Genomic DNA, 20,326 nt, shown 5'->3' on the forward strand with positions numbered 1-20,326 from the left:
GTGATGTGGTGTTGTAGTGATGTTGTTGTGATGTTGTTGTAATGGTATTGTGATGTTGTTGTGATGTTGTGATGTTATAATGAAGTTGTTGTGATGTTGTTGTGGTGTTATAGTGATGTTGTTGTGATGTAGTGATTTTGTGTTCTTGTTGTGGTGTTGTAGTGATGTTGTTGTGATGTTGTAGTGATGTTGTAGTGATGTTGTGATCTTCTTGTGATGTTGTAGTGATGTTGTGATGTTGTAGTGATGTTGTGATCTTCTTGTGATGTTGTAGTGATGTTGTGATGTTGTTGTGATGTTGTAGTGATGTTGTAGTGATGTGATGTTTTTGTGATGTTGTAGTAATGTTATTGTGATGTTGTGATATTGTTGTGTTGTTGTTTTGATGTTGTAATGTTGTGATCTTGTTGTGATGTTATAGTGATGTTGTTGTAGTGATGTTGTTGTGATGTTGTGATCTTGTTGTGATGCTGTTGTGTTGTTGTGATGCTGATGTGATGTTGTGAGGTTGTAGTGATGTTGTAATGTTGCTGTGATGTTGTGTTTTTGTTGTGATGTTATTGTGATGTTGTGATATTGTTGTGATCTTTTTGTGTTGATGTAGTGATGCAGTTGTAGTGATGATGTTTTGATATCGTTGTGATGCTGTAGTGATGTTGTGATGTTGTGACGTTGTAGTGATGTTGTAATGTTGTGATATTGTTGTGATGTTGTTGTTGTGATGTGATGTTGTGTTGTTGTGATGTTGTGGTGATGTTATTGTGATGTTGTTGTGACGTTGTTTGTGAAGTTGTAATGATGTTGTAATGTTGAGTTGTTGTGATGTTTGTGTTGTGATGTTGTAGTGATGTAGTTATGTTGTGATATTATTGTGATATTGTGTCCTGTACAGGCAGGTGAGGATCATGGCGGGATTGAACTTGTTGACTCTCCTGGTGATGGCGGTTGTCTTTGGCACTCAAGCACTGGGTGAGTACATGCTGATGTGCCGCTGGCACTCAAGCACTGGGTGAGTACATGCTGATGTGCCGCTGGCACTCAAGCACTGGGTGAGTACATGCTGATGTGCCGCTGGCACTCAAGCGCTGGGTGAGGACATGCTGATTTGCCGTGTGGGAAAATCTGGCTCCAAAATATTAATAATAATTATCATAAATTATTCGACGGACCATCCATTAGAAAAAGGAAATAAAATTGGAGAACCAGTGCCTATGGATCTCTTATTAGCAATGTAACTGAAATTTAATAATATAGAATAATGAAATGTAGTTTACTGTAAATATAGAGCCAAATCCCTCCACACACTTTGGGGGGTTAATTAGTACAGAGAAATTAATTAATTTCAAGTACAAAATAATGAGATGCTTATGCGCATCATATATAAATCTCATGGATAAATAATAATAGACATATGTTATTAATATATCAATTGATACTACTTAAAACTAACTACAAACAACATTGACAGCTTAGCTGTAAGTTTAAAGAGTAGTACACATCCCGTAGGCTCCTAAACTCATCACCGTGCAACCTGCTAGAATGGGTTACTCCGGGAACACGTGATCGTCGTGAAAGATATCATCATCTCGCTTGTGTTGGTACTCCAACTGAAAGACGATTCACATGTAAAATCTATTTGAGAATATATCATTTCTCAAGTATTCATAGGAAATTAATGTGAATAGCTGAGGGGAAAGCGACTCACAGGTTTGGTGTTGTGGCCCCGCATCCTAACGACACATTGTCCTATATAAAAAGTTTAATGCAGCTACAAAAAGCGAAATAAGGAACAAACTAATGTGCCAATCATGGTGTCTGTGAAGTAATGAAGCTGCCTCGTCTTGCTGGTGTCCGTAGGAACATGGATGGCTCTCTATGAAGACGATTGTTTGGTCAGCTTCCAGACACTCCTCAAAATATGGCGTCGCTTGGCGTTCTCTTCTTTTTCTCGGGGTAGCTTGCGCATGCGCAGTCGTGCTACGGCGCATTTAATATTTTCTATGTTTTATTTAATTTCCCGAATTAATAGTACGAAGGTGTATCACAAACTGTATAGAATTATTAGTCTTTTTGACACACACAAAAAAAATCTCATTTGTTAATTATTAGATAAACGTTGTTCAATATGAGAGAGTGCTGGATATAAATTCCGTTATATGTGAATGCTGGATGACAATTCGAAATTACATAAATTATTTCCTGCTAATAAACAATATTATTTAAAACGAAGATAAACTTTTTATCAGCTTTAATTCGCTGAGCATATTCGTGACAATATGATTAGAAAATAATAATTCTCATTAAAGAATGTGAAATAAAGAGAACTTAAAGCAATTCTCTTTCATCATGTGAGCTGACGCAACTGACTAAAATTTCTGGGGAAATGACGCGCTATTGCACGTTAATAAACTAAACTCATTTTGGCTAAGCAATGTGTTAGTAGAGTTAATAAATTATATTAGACAGTGTAAGAATGGTTCCTTAAAGTACTGAATATTAGTAATAAAGTGTTTAAAATTTCCAACATGTTGCTGGTACTCAAGTGCTTGAGGAGTACACGCTGATGTTAGAAAAATAAGTGTACACTTGGTGTTGGATTGAGGACTCTCAACCTCAACAAGGTTATCACAATACATTACACACCAACCTTCACGTAGAGTATAGTTTACCCGTGAGGTGATGAGGTAAACCCAGTAGCCGGGTGTACCTCATGTTAATTAGTGCCAAATCTGTTGTTAGAGAGAATAGCCAGATCTGTTGTTAGTGAGAGTAGCCAGACCTGTTGTTAGTGAGAGTAGCCAGACCTGTTGTTAGTGAGAGTAGCCAGACCTGTTGTTAGTGAGAGTAGCCAGATCTGTTGTTAGTGAGAGTAGCCAGATCTGTTGTTAGTGAGAGTAGCCAGATCTGTTGTTAGTGAGAGTAGCCAGACCTGTTGTTAGTGAGAGTAGCCAGATCTGTTGTTAGTGAGAGTTGCCAGATCTGTTGTTAGTGAGAGTAGCCAGACCTGTTGTTAGTGAGAGTAGCCAGACCTGTTGTTAGTGAGAGTAGCCAGATCTGTTGTTAGTGAGAGTAGCCAGATCTGTTGTTAGTGAGAGTTGCCAGATCTGTTGTTAGTGAGAGTAGCCAGACCTGTTGTTAGTGAGAGTAGCCAGACCTGTTGTTAGTGAGAGTAGCCAGATCTGTTGTTAGTGAGAGTAGCCAGATCTGTTGTTAGTGAGAGTAGCCAGACCTGTTGTTAGTGAGAGTAGCCAGTCCTGTTGTTAGTGAGAGTAGCCAGATCTGTTGTTAGTGAGAGTAGCCAGATCTGTTGCTAGTGAGAGTAGCCAGACCTGTTGTTAGTGAGAGTTGCCAGACCTGTTGTTAGTGAGAGTAGCCAGACCTGTTGTTAGAGTACAAAGACCTCCTAGTATTGAGAGTGGACTGTTATGTAGCTAATGAGAGATCTCCACATTTTTATCATCATACAACTGAAGATGCTTAATGCTGCCACATGATAATATTCAGTAGGTCTGTTATAAATATTAAAATTGCTGAATGATAAGACTTGAAGCACATTCTAGCACCAATCAATATGTTGTGACAGCTGCGTGCGTCCCTGTTCCGGCCTGCGACCAGATGAAGCAGCCGCCTGACGCAGGGTGCTCCCCCTTCACCTTCAAAGGTGAGGCAACTCCTCTCTTCATGTCCACAGCACCTCCAATGGTTTGTACACTTTCAAGCATCTACTTCTTTCCCCCATTACACCACTTTCAAAAAGTTAATGGACCCCAAGTATTTTGAGAATTCAGCCGAACAAAATGAAAAAAGAACATAAAACGTCAGTTCTTCAAAAATATGTATACACATTTTTGTCATTAGAAGAACGTAAATTTCGTAATTTTTAAAACAGGAATGAAATCATTTATATTCATGCTCTGACGTGGAGAAATATAACAAGGAGTTACTTGGTCATCTGTGACAACAACGAGAACGTGTGAGTACGTCACTAGGGTGCCTGGTCCTTCATACGTCACTAGGGTCCCTGGCCCTTCATACGTCACTAGGGTACCTGGTCCTTCATACGTCACTAGGGTGCCTGGCCCTTCATACGTCACTAGGGTACCTGGCCCTTCATACGTCACTAGGGTGCCTGGTCCTTCATACGTCACTAGGGTGCCTGGCCCTTCATACGTCACTAGGGTACCTGGCCCTTCATACGTCACTAGGGTGCCTGGCCCTTCATACGTCACTAGGGTCCCTGGCCCTTCATACGTCACTAGGGTACCTGGTCCTTCATACGTCACTAGGGTGCCTGGCCCTTCATACGTCACTAGGGTACCTGGCCCTTCATACGTCACTAGGGTGCCTGGTCCTTCATACGTCACTAGGGTGCCTGGCCCTTCATACGTCACTAGGGTGCCTGGCCTTTCATACACTAGGGTGCCTGGTCCTTCATACGTCACAAGGGTGCCTGGCCCTTCATTCGTCACTAGGGTGCCTGGCCTTTCATACACTAGGGTGCCTGGTCCTTCATACGTCACTAGGGTGCCTGGCCCTTCATACGTCACTAGGGTGCCTGGCCCTTCATACGTCACTAGGGTGCCTGGCCCTTCATACGTCACTAGGGTGCCTGGCCCTTCATACGTCACTAGGGTGCCTGGCCCTTCATACGTCACTAGGGTGCCGGGCCCTTCATACGTCACTAGGGTGCCTGGCCCTTCATACACTAGGGTGCCTGGCCCTTCATACACTAGGGTACCTGGCCCTTCATACGTCACTAGGGTGCCTGGCCCTTCATACACTAGGGTGCCTGGCCCTTCATACACTAGGGTACCTGGCCCTTCATACGTCACTAGGGTGCCTGGCCCTTCATACGTCACTAGGGTACCTGGTCCTTCATACGTCACTAAGGTGCCTGGCCCTTCATACGTCACTAGGGTGCCTGGTCCTTCATACGTCACTAGGGTACCTGGCCCTTCATACGTCACTAGGGTGCCTGGTCCTTCATACGTCACTAGGGTGCCTGGCCCTTCATACGTCACTAGGGTACCTGGTCCTTCATAAGTCACTAGGGTGCCTGGCCCTTCATACGTCACTAGGGTGCCTGGCCCTTCATACGTCACTAGGGTGCCTGGCCCTTCATACGTCACTAGGGTGCCTGGCCCTTCATACGTCACTAGGGTGCCTGGCCCTTCATACGTCACTAGGGTGCCTGGCCCTTCATACACTAGGGTGCCTGGCCCTTCATGCACTAGGGTGCCTGGCCCTTCATAAGTCACTAGGGTACCTGGCCCTTCATACACTAGGGTGCCAGGCCCTTCATACGTCACTAGGGTGCCTGGCCCTTCATAAGTCACTAGGGTACCTGGCCCTTCATTCACTAGGGTGCCTGGCCCTTCATACACTAGGGTGCCTGGCCCTTCATAAGTCACTAGGGTACCTGGCCCTTCATACACTAGGGTGCCTGGCCCTTCATACACTAGGGTGCCTGGCCCTTCATAAGTCACTAGGGTACCTGGCCCTTCATACACTAGGGTGCCAGGCCCTTCATACGTCACTAGGGTGCCTGGCCCTTCATAAGTCACTAGGGTACCTGGCCCTTCATACACTAGGGTGCCTGGCCCTTCATACACTAGGGTACCTGGCCCTTCATACGTCACTAGGGTGCCTGGCCCTTCATACGTCACTAGAGTACCTGGCCCTTCATACGTCACTAGGGTGCCTGGCCCTTCATACGTCACCAGGGTACCTGGCCCTTCATACGTCACTAGGGTACCTGGTCCTTCATACGTCACTAGGGTGCCTGGCCCTTCATACGTCACTAGGGTGCCTGGCCCTTCATACGTCACTAGGGTGCCTGGCCCTTCATACGTCACTAGGGTACCTGGCCCTTCATACGTCACTAGGGTGCCTGGCCCTTCATACGTCACTAGGGTACCTGGCCCTTCATACGTCACTAGGGTGCCTGGCCCTTCATACGTCACTAGGGTACCTGGCCCTTCATACGTCACTAGGGTACCTGGTCCTTCATACGTCACTAGGATGCCTGGCCCTTCATACGTCACTAGGGTGCCTGGCCCTTCATACGTCACTAGGGTACCTGGTCCTTCATACGTCACTAGGGTGCCTGGCCCTTCATACGTCACTAGGGTGCCTGGCCCTTCATACGTCACTAGGGTGCCTGGCCCTTCATACGTCACTAGGGTGCCTGGCCCTTCATACGTCACTAGGGTACCTGGCCCTTCATACGTCACTAGGGTGCCTGACCCTTCATACGTCACTAGGGTACCTGGCCCTTCATACGTCACTAGGGTGCCTGGCCCTTCATACGTCACTAGGGTACCTGGCCCTTCATACGTCACTAGGGTACCTGGTCCTTCATACGTCACTAGGGTGCCTGGCCCTTCATACGTCACTAGGGTGCCTGGCCCTTCATACGTCACTAGGGTACCTGGTCCTTCATACGTCACTAGGGTGCCTGGCCCTTCATACGTCACTAGGGTGCCTGGCCCTTCATACGTCACTATGGTGCCTGGCCCTTCATACGTCACTAGGGTGCCTGGCCCTTCATACGTCACTAGGGTGCCTGGCCCTTCATACACTAGGGTGCCTGGCCCTTCATACACTAGGGTGCCTGGCCCTTCATAAGTCACTAGGGTGCCTGGCCCTTCATACACTAGGGTGCCAGGCCCTTCATACGTCACTAGGGTGCCTGGCCCTTCATAAGTCACTAGGGTACCTGGCCCTTCATACACTAGGGTGCCTGGCCCTTCATACACTAGGGTGCCTGGCCCTTCATAAGTCACTAGGGTACCTGGCCCTTCATACACTAGGGTGCCTGGCCCTTCATACACTAGGGTGCCTGGCCCTTCATAAGTCACTAGGGTACCTGGCCCTTCATACACTAGGGTGCCAGGCCCTTCATACGTCACTAGGGTGCCTGGCCCTTCATAAGTCACTAGGGTACCTGGCCCTTCATACACTAGGGTGCCTGGCCCTTCATACACTAGGGTACCTGGCCCTTCATACGTCACTAGGGTAACTGAAGTAAATTTTGAGTTTACTGAATTTTCAGAATTAGGCTGCTTATGTTTAGACTGTTTTATCATGAGCCTTTAGCCTGTTGACAGAGATTCTCAGTCCCTCATATATCTGGTCAAGAGAAAGGATCTCTGTCTCGTAATGAGAGCAGATTCCTGCTAAGATGTTTCGAGGAAGTGTCCTCTGAAGAAATAATTTTAATGACCATTCTGAAGCGATACATTTACTTTTGTTCCTAGTGCTTTCACAATGGACTCTATTTCCAACCTGAAGTCTTGAAGAGAGTCTGGTCTATTACTTGGTGGACTTGTATCCACTAATTGGTAAAATAGATTAGTTACACTTAATTCTTTGTTGCATTAATTAACTTCCAACAGCTGTATAGCTATATCATAGTTATCGTCTGCAAGAGACAAATTAGCTATAACCTTCTTAGCTTCCCCTTTAAGGAGACTTTGAAGGTAAGAAATTTTTGTTACCTTATCTATAGATATATTTTAGAATGTATAGGGCATTGAATGAAGTTCAAAATGTATCCCAATTTTCTTCATCCAGTTCAGCAAAGGTGGACTAATCCAAAGAAGGGACACGTGCTTCTGCTTGAGCTGTAATGTGTTGAGATGTTGTAACATTAGTTGTTACTTTATAAGTATTCAGTACATTGAGTAGAAGATTAAGTTTACCTTGAGTGTCATCTTCATACTGATATGTTTCTGCTATGATCTGGTCTATTTCATCAGAATCAGTGTCACTGTTGGTCACTACACTGACATAGGGCTGAATCAGTCTTAATTTGTTCAAATTTTAGGTCGGCTACTCTTAAGAGATATTTCTAGTTGATTACAGTCAACTGGGGTGGCCTTAGATAAGTTCTCAGATTTAGAGAGCAATATCGCGAGATGACTTTTAAGGCCTATCAAGGATCTCTTCAATTTTTCTGGAGTAGCCATAGTGATTTATTATCAAGCTTTGTAGGGCTTGAACAATTGTTACTTATGTAACTTGGATATTTGTTAATCGATGCAAGTATCGAAATAATAGCCTAATAATTACTTTCTTGATAAGGCTATGTAATCCTACCTCGTTTAAAGCTGAGCTTACCTACCTAAACATGCAACATGTAATATTTGAGTGGTACTTGGATGTCACTATGGTTGTACCTAGGGCTAGTTCTTCTCTTTCACCTTTGGTTGGTATAGTGACACCAAATAACACTCAAAGGTGAACCCAATAAAGAATATAATAAAATAAATACACAGTTTGTGTAAAAATAATAATAAATCTCACCCTGCTTTGGGTCTGCACAACATTAAATAACAATAAACCAGTGCTGTCTAATACAGTACAAGTCAAATATTAATCCTACCTAACAAAGTAGCTAATAATAGTTTAGGCTAGAGTTTTACATGATTTAGTACAATTCCAGTCTAAAAATCCTACCCTATGTGGGTTGACATAAATAATAATAAAAATGTTGTGCAAAATGTTTGTAAAGCAGTGCTATGTTTTTGGATTTTATGTTAATGTTGGCTTTCTTGCCACAATCTCCTGTGATGAATAATGGTATTAATTAATTTGCTGGCTATATTTGCTCTAGACTCTCGTGTCAAGTGCACTCCGTCTGGAGTAAGGTTTTCATGAAATGGCCTGGCAGAAAAATGAATTTAGGTATGCCTCCAACCTTACTGATCTCCGCAGCCAAAAAGTATATATTTGGCTGCACATTGGTAAAATTCAGGACTCACTCCCCAACGGTTACTACTTCTTGGTTGGCGAGGTTCCACTAATGTAAATACAACAGTGCAATTATTTTCCTTAAAGGAACTAATAACGTTTCTGAGATTATTAATAACTAGCAGTACCCGGCCACGGGTTGCTGTGGCTCAGCAACGCACATGCGTTGCTGAGCCACAGCAACCTTCCCTGTTCCCCAGTCCTCACCACCAGTCCCCCCTCACCCGTCTCCTCGGCCTCCCAACCAATCCCCACGCCACCGTCCCCTCGTCCTCCCACACCATTCCTCACTCCACCATCCCCTTTTCCTTCCCACCATGCCCCACTCCTCAATCTCTTTGGCCTCCCCACCATTCTCCATTTCCCCATCCCCTCGTCCCCACCATCCCAAACTCTCCCTTCTCTCTCGTCCTTTCCCACCATCCCCCCCTGCCATGTCCCCTCATCCTCCCCACCATATCTCACTTCCGTCCCCTCATCATCCCACCATTCCCCACTCCCTCGTCCGATGCCTTCCCAAATGGTCTGATGTTCCCACCAGAAAATTGGGAATATCAAGTGATCTGATGTTCCCATCACTGAAATATAAGAAAAATAGTTAAAAAATTAAATGAAAATATGAAAAAATAAAAAAATAAAGTGTACTCACGAAATGAACGGTCTGGTAAACAACACAGCTCAATTCCAATGCAATTCACACAAAATAATTCAATCAAAATGAAAATAAATCAAAATCTATGAAAATTCAATTTATCAATGCAATCAGAAACATTGAAATGGAATTGTAACATTTATTATAGCATGTGTGTTGCTCTTACATGCAATAGATGGCGTTGTTTTTCAAGAAAAGCATAGTTTTACTTGTCACAGGTGTGGCATCTATACTTATATTTACAAAATGAATGGTATGGTAAACAACACAGTTCAATTCCAACACAGTCACACAAAATAATTCAATAAAAAATAAAATAAATCGAAATTTATGAAAATAAAATATATCAATGCAATCTGAAACATTGAAATGGAATTCGTGACATATATAGTATAGCGAGCATGTTGCTATTATGTGCAATAGATGGTGCTGTTTTTCAAAAACGCATGTTTTTACCTGTCACGGAGGTGGCATCTATATAGTAATTATATAAAAAGACGCGCATATTCGAATGCAACATTGTGTCAAAATTTCAAAGCAATCGGTGAAGAACTTTCGGAGATTACAGCATGTGTTGCTTCTACGTCAAATAGATGGTGTTGTTTAAAAAAAATAAATGTTTTTTCCTGTCACAGGTGAAGTATTTATATAGTAGATATATAAAAAGACGCACCTATTCGAATGTAACATTGTGTCAAAATTTCAAAGCAATCGGTAAAGAGGTTTCGAAGATTTCCTTTACATGAAAAACACCGTTTTTCAGAAAAAGCATGTTTTTTTTACCGTCACAGACGTGATATCTATATGGTATGTATATAAAACCTGGCCGGATGTGAATGTAACGTTGTGTGAAATTTTCAAAGCAATTGATGAAGAACTTTCGGAGATTAGCGATTATGCACAAACGAACATTTCCATTTTTATTTATAACTAGCTGTACCCGCCATGCCTTGCGGGTGTTGTTAAATGGAAAAGAAAGGAAAGAGAAAGTACACGTTTCTAACATGTTTAATTTCACAATGCTTGTGGGTATATAATATTTTTTGTTGTTCCATTGTCTGTGGAGATATAGAGATTGATTTGCCGACTCTAGAGCTTCTACGACGTTGCTGACTAATTTTTTTACTACAAGGAGCGTGGCATTGCAAAGCTTTAGCTGATTGATATTTTGCAACATGAAAATTTGCAAGCAGATTTTCAATTGCAGTACGTGTGGTTGTATCCCTGGCAGATCGAGTGAATTAAAAAATTCTGTTAGATAATTAACAGCTTCACCTGCTTCCTCAACAGTGTCGACTGATTTGTATCGAGAAATTAGAGGTAATGTTTGCCTGAAATCTCCTGCAAGCAATATTAATGCATTCCCAAATGATCTAACATCTCCATGCAAATCTTACAATGATCGATCAAGAGCCTCGAGCGATTTTTTGTGGGCCATTGCACATTCATCCCAAACAATAAGTTTATATTTCTGCAATGCTTTTCCCCATGCCGAATGCTTTGAAAATGTTGCACGTGAAAATTTCAATGAATTGCATGTTCAATGGCAATTTCAAAGCCGAAGTAGCAGTTCTTCCACCTGGTAACAATGTCACAGCTATTCCAGGCGATGCAAGAGCTAATAAGGTTATGCCATTTTGGGATCGAAATGCTGTCAGAATCAATCTAATTAGGAAGGTTTTACAGTTCCTCCTGGCGCACCTAAGACAATTTCTCGGAAACCCGTTATTAACAGTTTGAATTATTTGATTGTAAATGCCATTTTGCTCAAGCGTTAGCTTAGGAATATTTGGTTGCACATACGACAAAAGATCACTCATGTTGTAATCTTGTTCACGACGCAATTCTACATCGAACGAAGCAGCAGCAGATCGATTCGGTGATGGCATTTTCAATTGATTTAGAACTTTGCTTGCGATTTCTAAGCACAAATCTTCAATCAATATCAATGCTTCGTTGCAGATTTCTGCTGTGAAATCCATGTTCATATTTGAATTTTCCTTCATATTCGACAGAAAATATCTTCAGTTATGTGCGATTTATATTTCTCCCATAACTCTGTTGGAGATGAAGAAGAGCCGGTGGTCAATATGATTGCAAACAATGCACGAATTTGATTTGGATCTGACATGTTGGACGCGTCATTAATGCATACATCCCAGTGTCGGTCGTTCTCCAATAAATTCAGAGCTTGACATGCACTACGGAAAGAGGCATGTGTTACGCCGTTGACAAATCTCAATGGCTGGAAAGATGTTGGACCGGGCACATTTACCAACAGTATGCGAAGAAAGAAGCATTCATCTTGATTGGGATACACGGTGTACAGTCTGCCTATCATAGTTTATTTAAATATGCCAGGTTGTCCGTCGACTGGCTCTCCTTGTTTGCGTTGTCCAAATGATTTTCTACTGACATTATATGTGTAATATATAGGCACTTCCGAATACAGCAGTGTTTTTGCAAAGGCGTCATTTTGACATAACGTGAAGAAAGCAGTTAACGTTGTAGCCGGTGGATTCATATTGTTTGTTGCACATTTGCAGCTGTGAAATAAACGTGTTGCCCATTTGCTGATTTTCAAAACGAAAACAAAAAATACTAACGAAATATTTAAATTCAAACGCAGATCAATCAACACAGCTCAATCTCACCACCAATTGCACTGAAAAATAAGAACAGTTAAAAAAGACATAAAAACAATGAAAAAAGAAACAAATAAGCTGTACCCACGAAATGAGCAGTCTGGTAAACAACACAGCTCAATTCAAACGCAACGTCACACAAAATAATTAAATAAAAAAAAAAAATAAAAATCTATGAAAATTCAATTTATCAATGCAATCGAAAACACTGAGATGGAATCGTAACATATTTTGTATATCGTGGGTTGCTCTTACATACAACAGATGGAGCTGTTTTTCCAATAAAACGCATGGTTTTACCTGTCACAGGTGTGGCATCTAAATAGTAGGTATATAAAACATGCATGTATTCGAATGGAACTGTGTATCAAAATTTCAAAGCAATCGGTCAAGAACTTTTGGAGATTACAGCATGTGTTGCTCTTATGTCCTACAGATGGCACTGTTTTAAAAAAAAAACGTGTTTTTTCCTGTCACAGGTGAGGCATGTATATAGTAGCTACATAAAAACACTCGCCGAATCGAATGCATAGTTGCATCAAAATTTCAAAGCAATCGGTAAAGAGGTTTCAAAGATTTCCCTCACATGAAAAACACCCAAAAAACACAGCTTTTAAAAAAATATGCTTTTTCCAGTCACAGACGTGACATCTATATAGGACGTATATAAAAACCCGCTCGGATGCGAATGGAACGTTGTGTGAAAATTTCAAGGCAATCGGCGAAGAACTTTAGGAGATTAGCGATTTTGAACAAAAACGAACATTTACATTTTTATTTATATAAAAGATATTAGCTGGGTGCCGAGTTGGCTGACTGTCGTTGTCACCTAGATTAATAATTGTTAAATGGTGTGGCCAGTCTAATACGGATGTTAACACAGGGTTATTAATAAAACTGTGAGCTGCTGCTCAAGGAGATCTGAATATTCTCACTTCAGTGTGAGGTATGGGACTCAATGTTGTGGGCAACTGACTATGGCCCACTAAAGCCACTTTATACATTAAGCTTTAGCGTAGTAGGGGTGGTAATGTTTAATTAAACTGTAGTTTTTTTTTTGTTTTTTTTATAAAAGAAATATACAAAGTATAGCACAATATATACATGACATGAACCTAAGAACAGAACATAACAACAAAAACATAATCATAAACAGGCATAGAAGAGAACATTGCATAATAAGACCCCAGAAACTCCAGGGACACAAGTCCGAATACAAATAAACATAGAAACGGACACACAACAAATGGACGCATACGGACAAGGAAAGACACAACTAACATATAAAGAATAAACCAGACACACATATAAATACACAATGCACACAAGTACAGAAATAACACAAAGCATAAGCACATCGCACACAAATCATATAAGTAACATAAAAACAAACCATGGCCAAGGCCCAGGCACTACTATATGACAACCCCAAGAAAGAATCTGGGGCGAACAATGAAACACAGAGATACACGTACCCTAAACAAACACACTTCCAGGAAGAACAGCAATCAAACCAACAAAATGAGTAACAAAACAGCCGCATGCAACTCACTCAAGGTACAAGCAACAGCCCACGCAGGAGCCAACATAGAAGCAAACCCACACTCACACACAACCCCACACACCAAACCGAACACACAACCACAGGAGCAACCACACACACACCCAGCACAACTCCCCCGAGGAGGCCCACCGGAGGGCCGGGGATCTAAGATGAAAACAGAAGACCACTCACCCAAAAGCAACCCCACGCACATACCCACCCGTGAACCAACCACGGAACTCGCTCGGAAACGCACGCTGCACCCACCACCACGTGAACCGCAAACGACCCCTCAAAAACCCCAAAAGCCTAGCAACCCCATAACCCTCCCTCCGACCCACCCACACACAATACACAAAGTCAGCAACAAGAAGACAAAGCGTATTACTAACACGGCGCGACCTCCGCGGAAAGGACAAAAACAAAAATCTCAAAAGGTCACCCTGACACTCAGGTCCACAAACTCCAACCAACACGTCCCGAAACCAATCAAGCAAACCCCGCAACCGCCCGCAAAAATAAAAGACATGCAACTGCGTCTCAGGGAGACCACAGTGCACACACGCATCAGAGGCACGCAAACCCAGCATGCACAACCGTGCATTAGTCGCCAACGACAAATGCAAGAGCCGAAACAACAATTCCCGCTGTTGCGGAGCCAGAAACCGAGCCCCCAGCGCCGCCCACACTTCCCCCCAATCCCAACACGGGAACAAACCCTCCACCTGCGGTGGAACACGACGAAACAAAACCCGATACACCGCCTTGACCGACAAGGAAAGGAACCCCGGACAACGGCAGACCTCCCGAAGAATCGCCACCGCCCAAGAGTAAACCGGGGGGGTACAGACCGCCGCCTCCCGACAAACACCAAAATCCACCAAATAGCTAAACCTAACAGAGCAATAATAAATACACAAACCATTGAGCCCCCCCACCCAACTCAAACCCCTGACACAACGAGACCCAAAAGAGCGCCCGAGCCCTCGTGAACACATCAGGAATGCCCACCCCACCCTCCCGCACAGCCAACACCAACGTCGACCGGCGAACTGGGTGGTAACGACCACACCACACATAACGATAAACCTGGCGTTCCAACCCGAAAGCCAGCTTACGATCCAGGGGGAAAACCCGAGCCACGAACCAGACCCGGGACAAAACTTTGCAATTCACAAGCAACGCCCGCTGATAAAGCGTCAACGGGCGCACAGCCAGCAACCCAATCGCAACACCGACACTCCGGGAAACCATATCCCAATTGCAAGCCAAGGACATCTCATAGGAAGCGAACCAGGTAAGCCCCAAAACCCGCATAGAAGTGACAACCAGAAACCACGACCCCACCCACACAAGGCGAGAGGACCACCCACCAAGACCCATAAGACCGGATTTCGCACGATTTACCTGCGCCCCAGTGGCCAACTCAAACCTCTCAACCACAACCTGGACCGCCGCAACCGACCCCTCCGAGGCCATGAACAGGACGGTATCATCTGCATAACCACAGATAGGCAACCGAAGACCCGACGGCAAACGGGGGGGGGGGCGATCAACGGGCATCCCTTAATCGCCCGAAAAAACGGCTCCTGAAAGACGATATACAGGAGCATCGAAAGCGGACAACCCAGCCGCACCGAGCGACGCACAGGGAAAGAATCACTCAAAAACCCATTTACACAGACCCGACTACAACATTGAGCGTACAACATACGCACCAAACGAACAAACAAGGGCGGAAATCCCAGCCTCCCCAACACACGAAATACAAAATCGAGTGACACACGGTCGAAAGCCTTCGACCAATCCAGACAAATCATCGCTGCTGACAAGCGAGCGTCGGACACGTACAAGAGCACATCTCGAAACAATGCATTGCAATGCAACAAGGAACGACCCGGAACACCACAAAACTGCTCCACAGAGACAACAGACGCAACAACACTGCGACACCGACCAGCCAAGACCTTAGACAGGATCTTGTAGTCAACATTCAACAAAGTAATGGGCCGCCAGTTTGAGAATAACCGTAGATCGCCCGACTTCGGGAGAAGCCGCACAATCCCAACGCACTGAGACATAGGCAGAACACACTCCCGAAGACAAGATTGGACCACCTCCAGCAGAACATCCCCCAACACATCTCAAAAGGCGACATAGAACTCAATAGGAAGACCATCCGAACCCGGCACCTTCCCGGAACGAAACGACCGCACCACCACAAGCAGCTCCGCCAAGGAGACCTCTTTCACCAGACCAGCACACTCCGCAACCGACAACCCAGGAAGGCACCGACCCAAGAAATCCTCCGCAAGTGCGGCGTCCCCAGCCACCTCCGCATACAGCGCAGCCAACTCCTGCTGAACATAGTGCAACACCCCACCAGTGTCCGAAACAACCGTCCCATCTGGCCGTTGCAAGGCCGTAAAAGAACAGAGTCCCGCGCGGCCCGTACCTTACTTAAAAGAAATGGAGAAATCCGTTCACCGTCTACCCTCTGACTTACACGAGCCCTCACACGCACACCCTCCGTCCACTCACTCCGCAACCCGCATATACGCGCCTTGCAGTCCACAATCTTATCAAAACAATCAACACCAGCATCGTACCTTACATACAACCTCGACAGCTGCGCCTGCAACAACCGCAGCAACCCAAAGCGCCCAGCAGCCTCGCGCTTAGCAACCACGCGAAAAAACAAACGACACTGCACTTTACACCACTCCAAGACAGACAGAAACTCACAACGCCGGAATCGAATCCCGACCCACCAACACCGAAACTGACGACAAACACGCGGAGAACGCAACAACCCACAGTTTAGCTTCCACCACCCGGCACCGACCCGCACCTGACTGGGTACCCCAACCCGGACCACCACCAAACTGTGGTCGGAGAATGCAACCGGGACAGTGCGAAAATCATACACCGTACATTCCCCACCATTGACATACACCCTATCGATGCGCGAACGCACCCCACGTGCAGCAAAAGTAAACGACAACCCTCCACCAAAGAGCACAGCAGCGTCTCGGAAACCACATGAACGCACCACCTCCAGCAGCGCACCCGAGACATTCTGCGGACGAGCGCTACAACAATCCCGTGCACTCGTCACACAATTGAAGTCCCCTCCAAAAATCATGCCCCGCGTATCATGGCGCAAGAAAGGAAGAAGCCCCACCCGAAAAAACTCCTCCCTCTTCCGACGACGCGCTGCACCCGAGGGGGCGTACACCGTCAAGAACGGAATCACGACGCCCAAAAACTCCACCCGCACAAACAACACCCGCCCATCCTCGTCCAACTCCGTGTGAAGCACGGAGAAGGAGGCCTTACGAGAGAATAACATAAGGGTCCCCCCGAAAGGCGTCCTCGGCGAGTTGAGCACCACATGATAATGCACGCTTAGACACTGCAACACAGACACATCATGCACATTATGCTCCTGTATGAGAGCCACATCCACATGTTGCTCCTGCAAAACATCCAACAGGCCCAACTGGACCCCAAGAGCATTCAAACCCCAAACATTCAAGGACGCACAAACTACAGAGGGCGCCATCGGGACAACCTCAGGACACCCCCAACCCATCGCGACACACAGGCCGCACTTCATCCTGGACCCCAGGGCGATCACAGTGAACACCGCCAGTCGCCGTACCCAGCCCCACGGACGAGCCCTCTGCCGGATCCGCAGAGCCCCCACCAACCGGAACAAGGGCCGAAGACCCCCGACAGTTACTCTTAGACAACACGACCACCAGGTCCCGGTCACCGCGATGAGCCACCCACCCAGAGGTGCCACCATCAGGAGGCGCAGCTGCCGTCACTGGAGGCACCACAGAAGAAACCTCCTCGATGTCCTCGCCCGCAACCTCCATCGCCACACCGCCCTCCGCCCACAACCGACGAGGCGATGTATCCTGAGCCGAACGACGGCGCTTCACATGAGGCTGCTGATCGTCGGTACAACGACCCCCAGCAAGGGGTGCTCCAGAAGAACCCGACGCGGGCGGGCCCAAAGCCGAAGCAGCACGGACACACACAGCAGCAACCTCCACAGCATGGGGCCACAGCTTACCACCACGCCCGGAGACCGGAGCAGAAGGAGCAGGCCCAGAAAGCGGGAGAGCACACTCCAGCTCACAGGGGGCATCCACCACGGACGCCGAGGCAATCGCAGCCGACGAACCACTGGACAAGGCGACCTTTGTAGACGACGAGGGAGTCGACGCAGAGTCAGAGGGCAGGGAGGAGGACACACACCCCACCACCCCAGCATCCCCGGGCAGCAGACAATCTTCAGCAGGGAAGCAGGCACCACACCAACAGCAGCAGCCGAGGACCGCACAGAAGCCTCCGGCCGCGGATGCACCTCCGCCACCACCGAACGAGGAACCCCCGAGGTAGGAGCTCCCGTTCCCACAGAGCACACCGGGGAAGCAGACGTACTATGTCCCGACCAAACAGGGACAGAGGGAGCACTTGCTGAACCCGCCGCAGGAACCACCCCAGGCACCTCGCCAGGGCGAGAAGGCGATGAGGAAGCCCCCCGCGTCTCCAAAGGGGGGAAGTCACCCTCCAAGAAAACGGAGGGAGCCTCAGCCCGAGGAGCATCACAGCTCGCTGCCACATGGCCCTCAGCACCACACCGGAAACAAGTGCGAGTCTGTCCCTGATAAAATACTCTGAGCGAGAGCCCACGATACAGAAGACGAGACGGTACCGGTGACGTAATCTTCATACCTAGCGTACGAATGCCCGTACGCAGCCCGCTCAGCCAACCTGTACGCACATGGTTGAAACGATGAAACTGCACCTCTCCATACTTTCCAAACACAACCCGCAGCTCATCCTCAGAGAACGTCACCGGGACACCATGCACACTCACGTACTGCACGGCCCCCCAGGGATCCGAAACGGCCACAGACACAGCCGTGTCGGTGACTGAAACCGAGTGGCCGGCCCAACGCGCCACAAACTCCTTGTACAGCGAGCTCCTGCAGAAGGTCATCGCCACTCGCGTAGGGGAAAGCTTTTCCAGCCCTATCAAATCCTGGACATCCGCTTGAAGCACATCGACGACAGCAACTTCCACAATCGCCCAGTCTACATTCCCTGAGAAGTCAAGGCACGCCGTGTCCACCCGCCATACGCGGGACACACCACCAATCACCATACCACCAGCCGGGCCTTCCGGCCAGCGGGCGCACCACACCACAATCCACACCCGCCTCCACTCAGCACCAGACGACAACTGGCAGGTCAAACGAGCACATCCTGGCCCTCTGGCGTCCAGTGAGCGAATCCCACGCATGTTTTTACCTGTCACAGGTGTGGCATCTAAATAGTAGGTATATAAAACATGCATGTATTCGAATGGAACTGTGTGTCAAAATTTCAAAGCAATCGGTCAAGAACTTTTGGAGATTACAGCATGTGTTGCTCTTATGTCCTACAGATGGCACTGTCTTAAAAAAAAAACGTGTTTTTTCCTGTCACAGGTGAGGCATGTATATAGTAGCTACATAAAAACACTCGCCGAATCGAATGCATAGTTGCATCAAAATTTCAAAGCAATCGGTAAAGAGGTTTCAAAGATTTCCCTCACATGAAAAACACCCAAAAAACACAGCTTTTAAAAAAAATATGCTTTTTCCAGTCACAGACGTGACATCTATATAGGACGTATATATAAAACCCGCTCGGATGCGAATGGAACGTTGTGTGAAAATTTCAAGGCAATCGGCGAAGAACTTTCGGAGATTAGCGATTTTGAACAAAAACGAACATTTACATTTTTAATTATATAAAAGATATCAGCTGGGTGCCGAGTTGGCTGACTGTTGTTGCCACCTAGATTAATAATTATTAAATGGTGTGGCCAGTCTAATACGGATGTTAACACAGGGTTATTAATAAAACTGTGAGCTGCTGCTCAAGGAGATCTGAATATTCTCACTTCAGTGTGAGGTATGGGACTCAATGTTGTGGGCAACTGACTATGGCCCACTAAAGCCACTTTATATATTAAGCTTTAGCGTAGTAGGGGTGGTAATGTTTAATTAAACTGTAGTTGTAAAAAATAGAGTTAGGCTATATGAATGGCAGTCTGCTGACAGCCGTAACATTATTAATTGTATAGCCTAGCTCCTAACAATAATTCTTAATTAAGAGTATAATATTATCAGTGTTAGTAATTTGTTAGTTGAATTATACTGATTATATAAATCAGTAATTTATATTAAAATGTTCATCAATCCAGTTCGAAGTCGACCATAAAAGATGTGGGGAAATTCACTCTAACATATAACATTATTCAGAAATTTATTAGGAACATGAAGAAGGTTGGTACTGTGATCTATGGATCTCAAATAATAAACTTGATAATTAATTCAAAGAAATTAATTACGATAAGTGGACTGTAAAACTTCAATTTAAATAGAGAAAATCCCTTACACATCTTCTGGAGGGTAAATTATATAATATTAGTCTACATATAGTAGAGAAAAATATTAATTTATCATCATAATTAATTAATGCACAGATAAATAAACTAACTGCTGAATGGAAACGATTAAAGGCTTAGCTGCCAATGTGGAACGAAGATTGCGCCCAGCAGCCCTTATAACCAGTCTAATCCTTTCCGAATTGGGAATCTCTGGCGACACGTGACTCTACCGGCTGAATTACGTCTCCCTTGCAGTAGCTTCATGCTGAACTATGAAT

General features: G+C 45.6%; 1 protein-coding gene across 1 annotated transcript in view; it reads left to right on the plus strand.

Moving 5' to 3' along the window:
* LOC123753357 (uncharacterized) overlaps positions 1–20,326 on the plus strand; it is a 79,440-nt gene that overhangs the window by 14,563 nt on the left and 44,551 nt on the right. The window contains exons 2-3 of the mRNA XM_069317479.1: positions 893–969; positions 3,584–3,661. Of these exons, the coding sequence (XP_069173580.1) occupies positions 906–969; positions 3,584–3,661 (142 nt within the window). The 5' untranslated portion in view covers positions 893–905. The remainder of the gene's footprint in view (positions 1–892; positions 970–3,583; positions 3,662–20,326) is intronic.

Source organism: Procambarus clarkii, chromosome 88 (genome assembly GCF_040958095.1).
Source record: "Procambarus clarkii isolate CNS0578487 chromosome 88, FALCON_Pclarkii_2.0, whole genome shotgun sequence".
Lineage (NCBI taxonomy): Eukaryota > Metazoa > Arthropoda > Malacostraca > Decapoda > Cambaridae > Procambarus > Procambarus clarkii.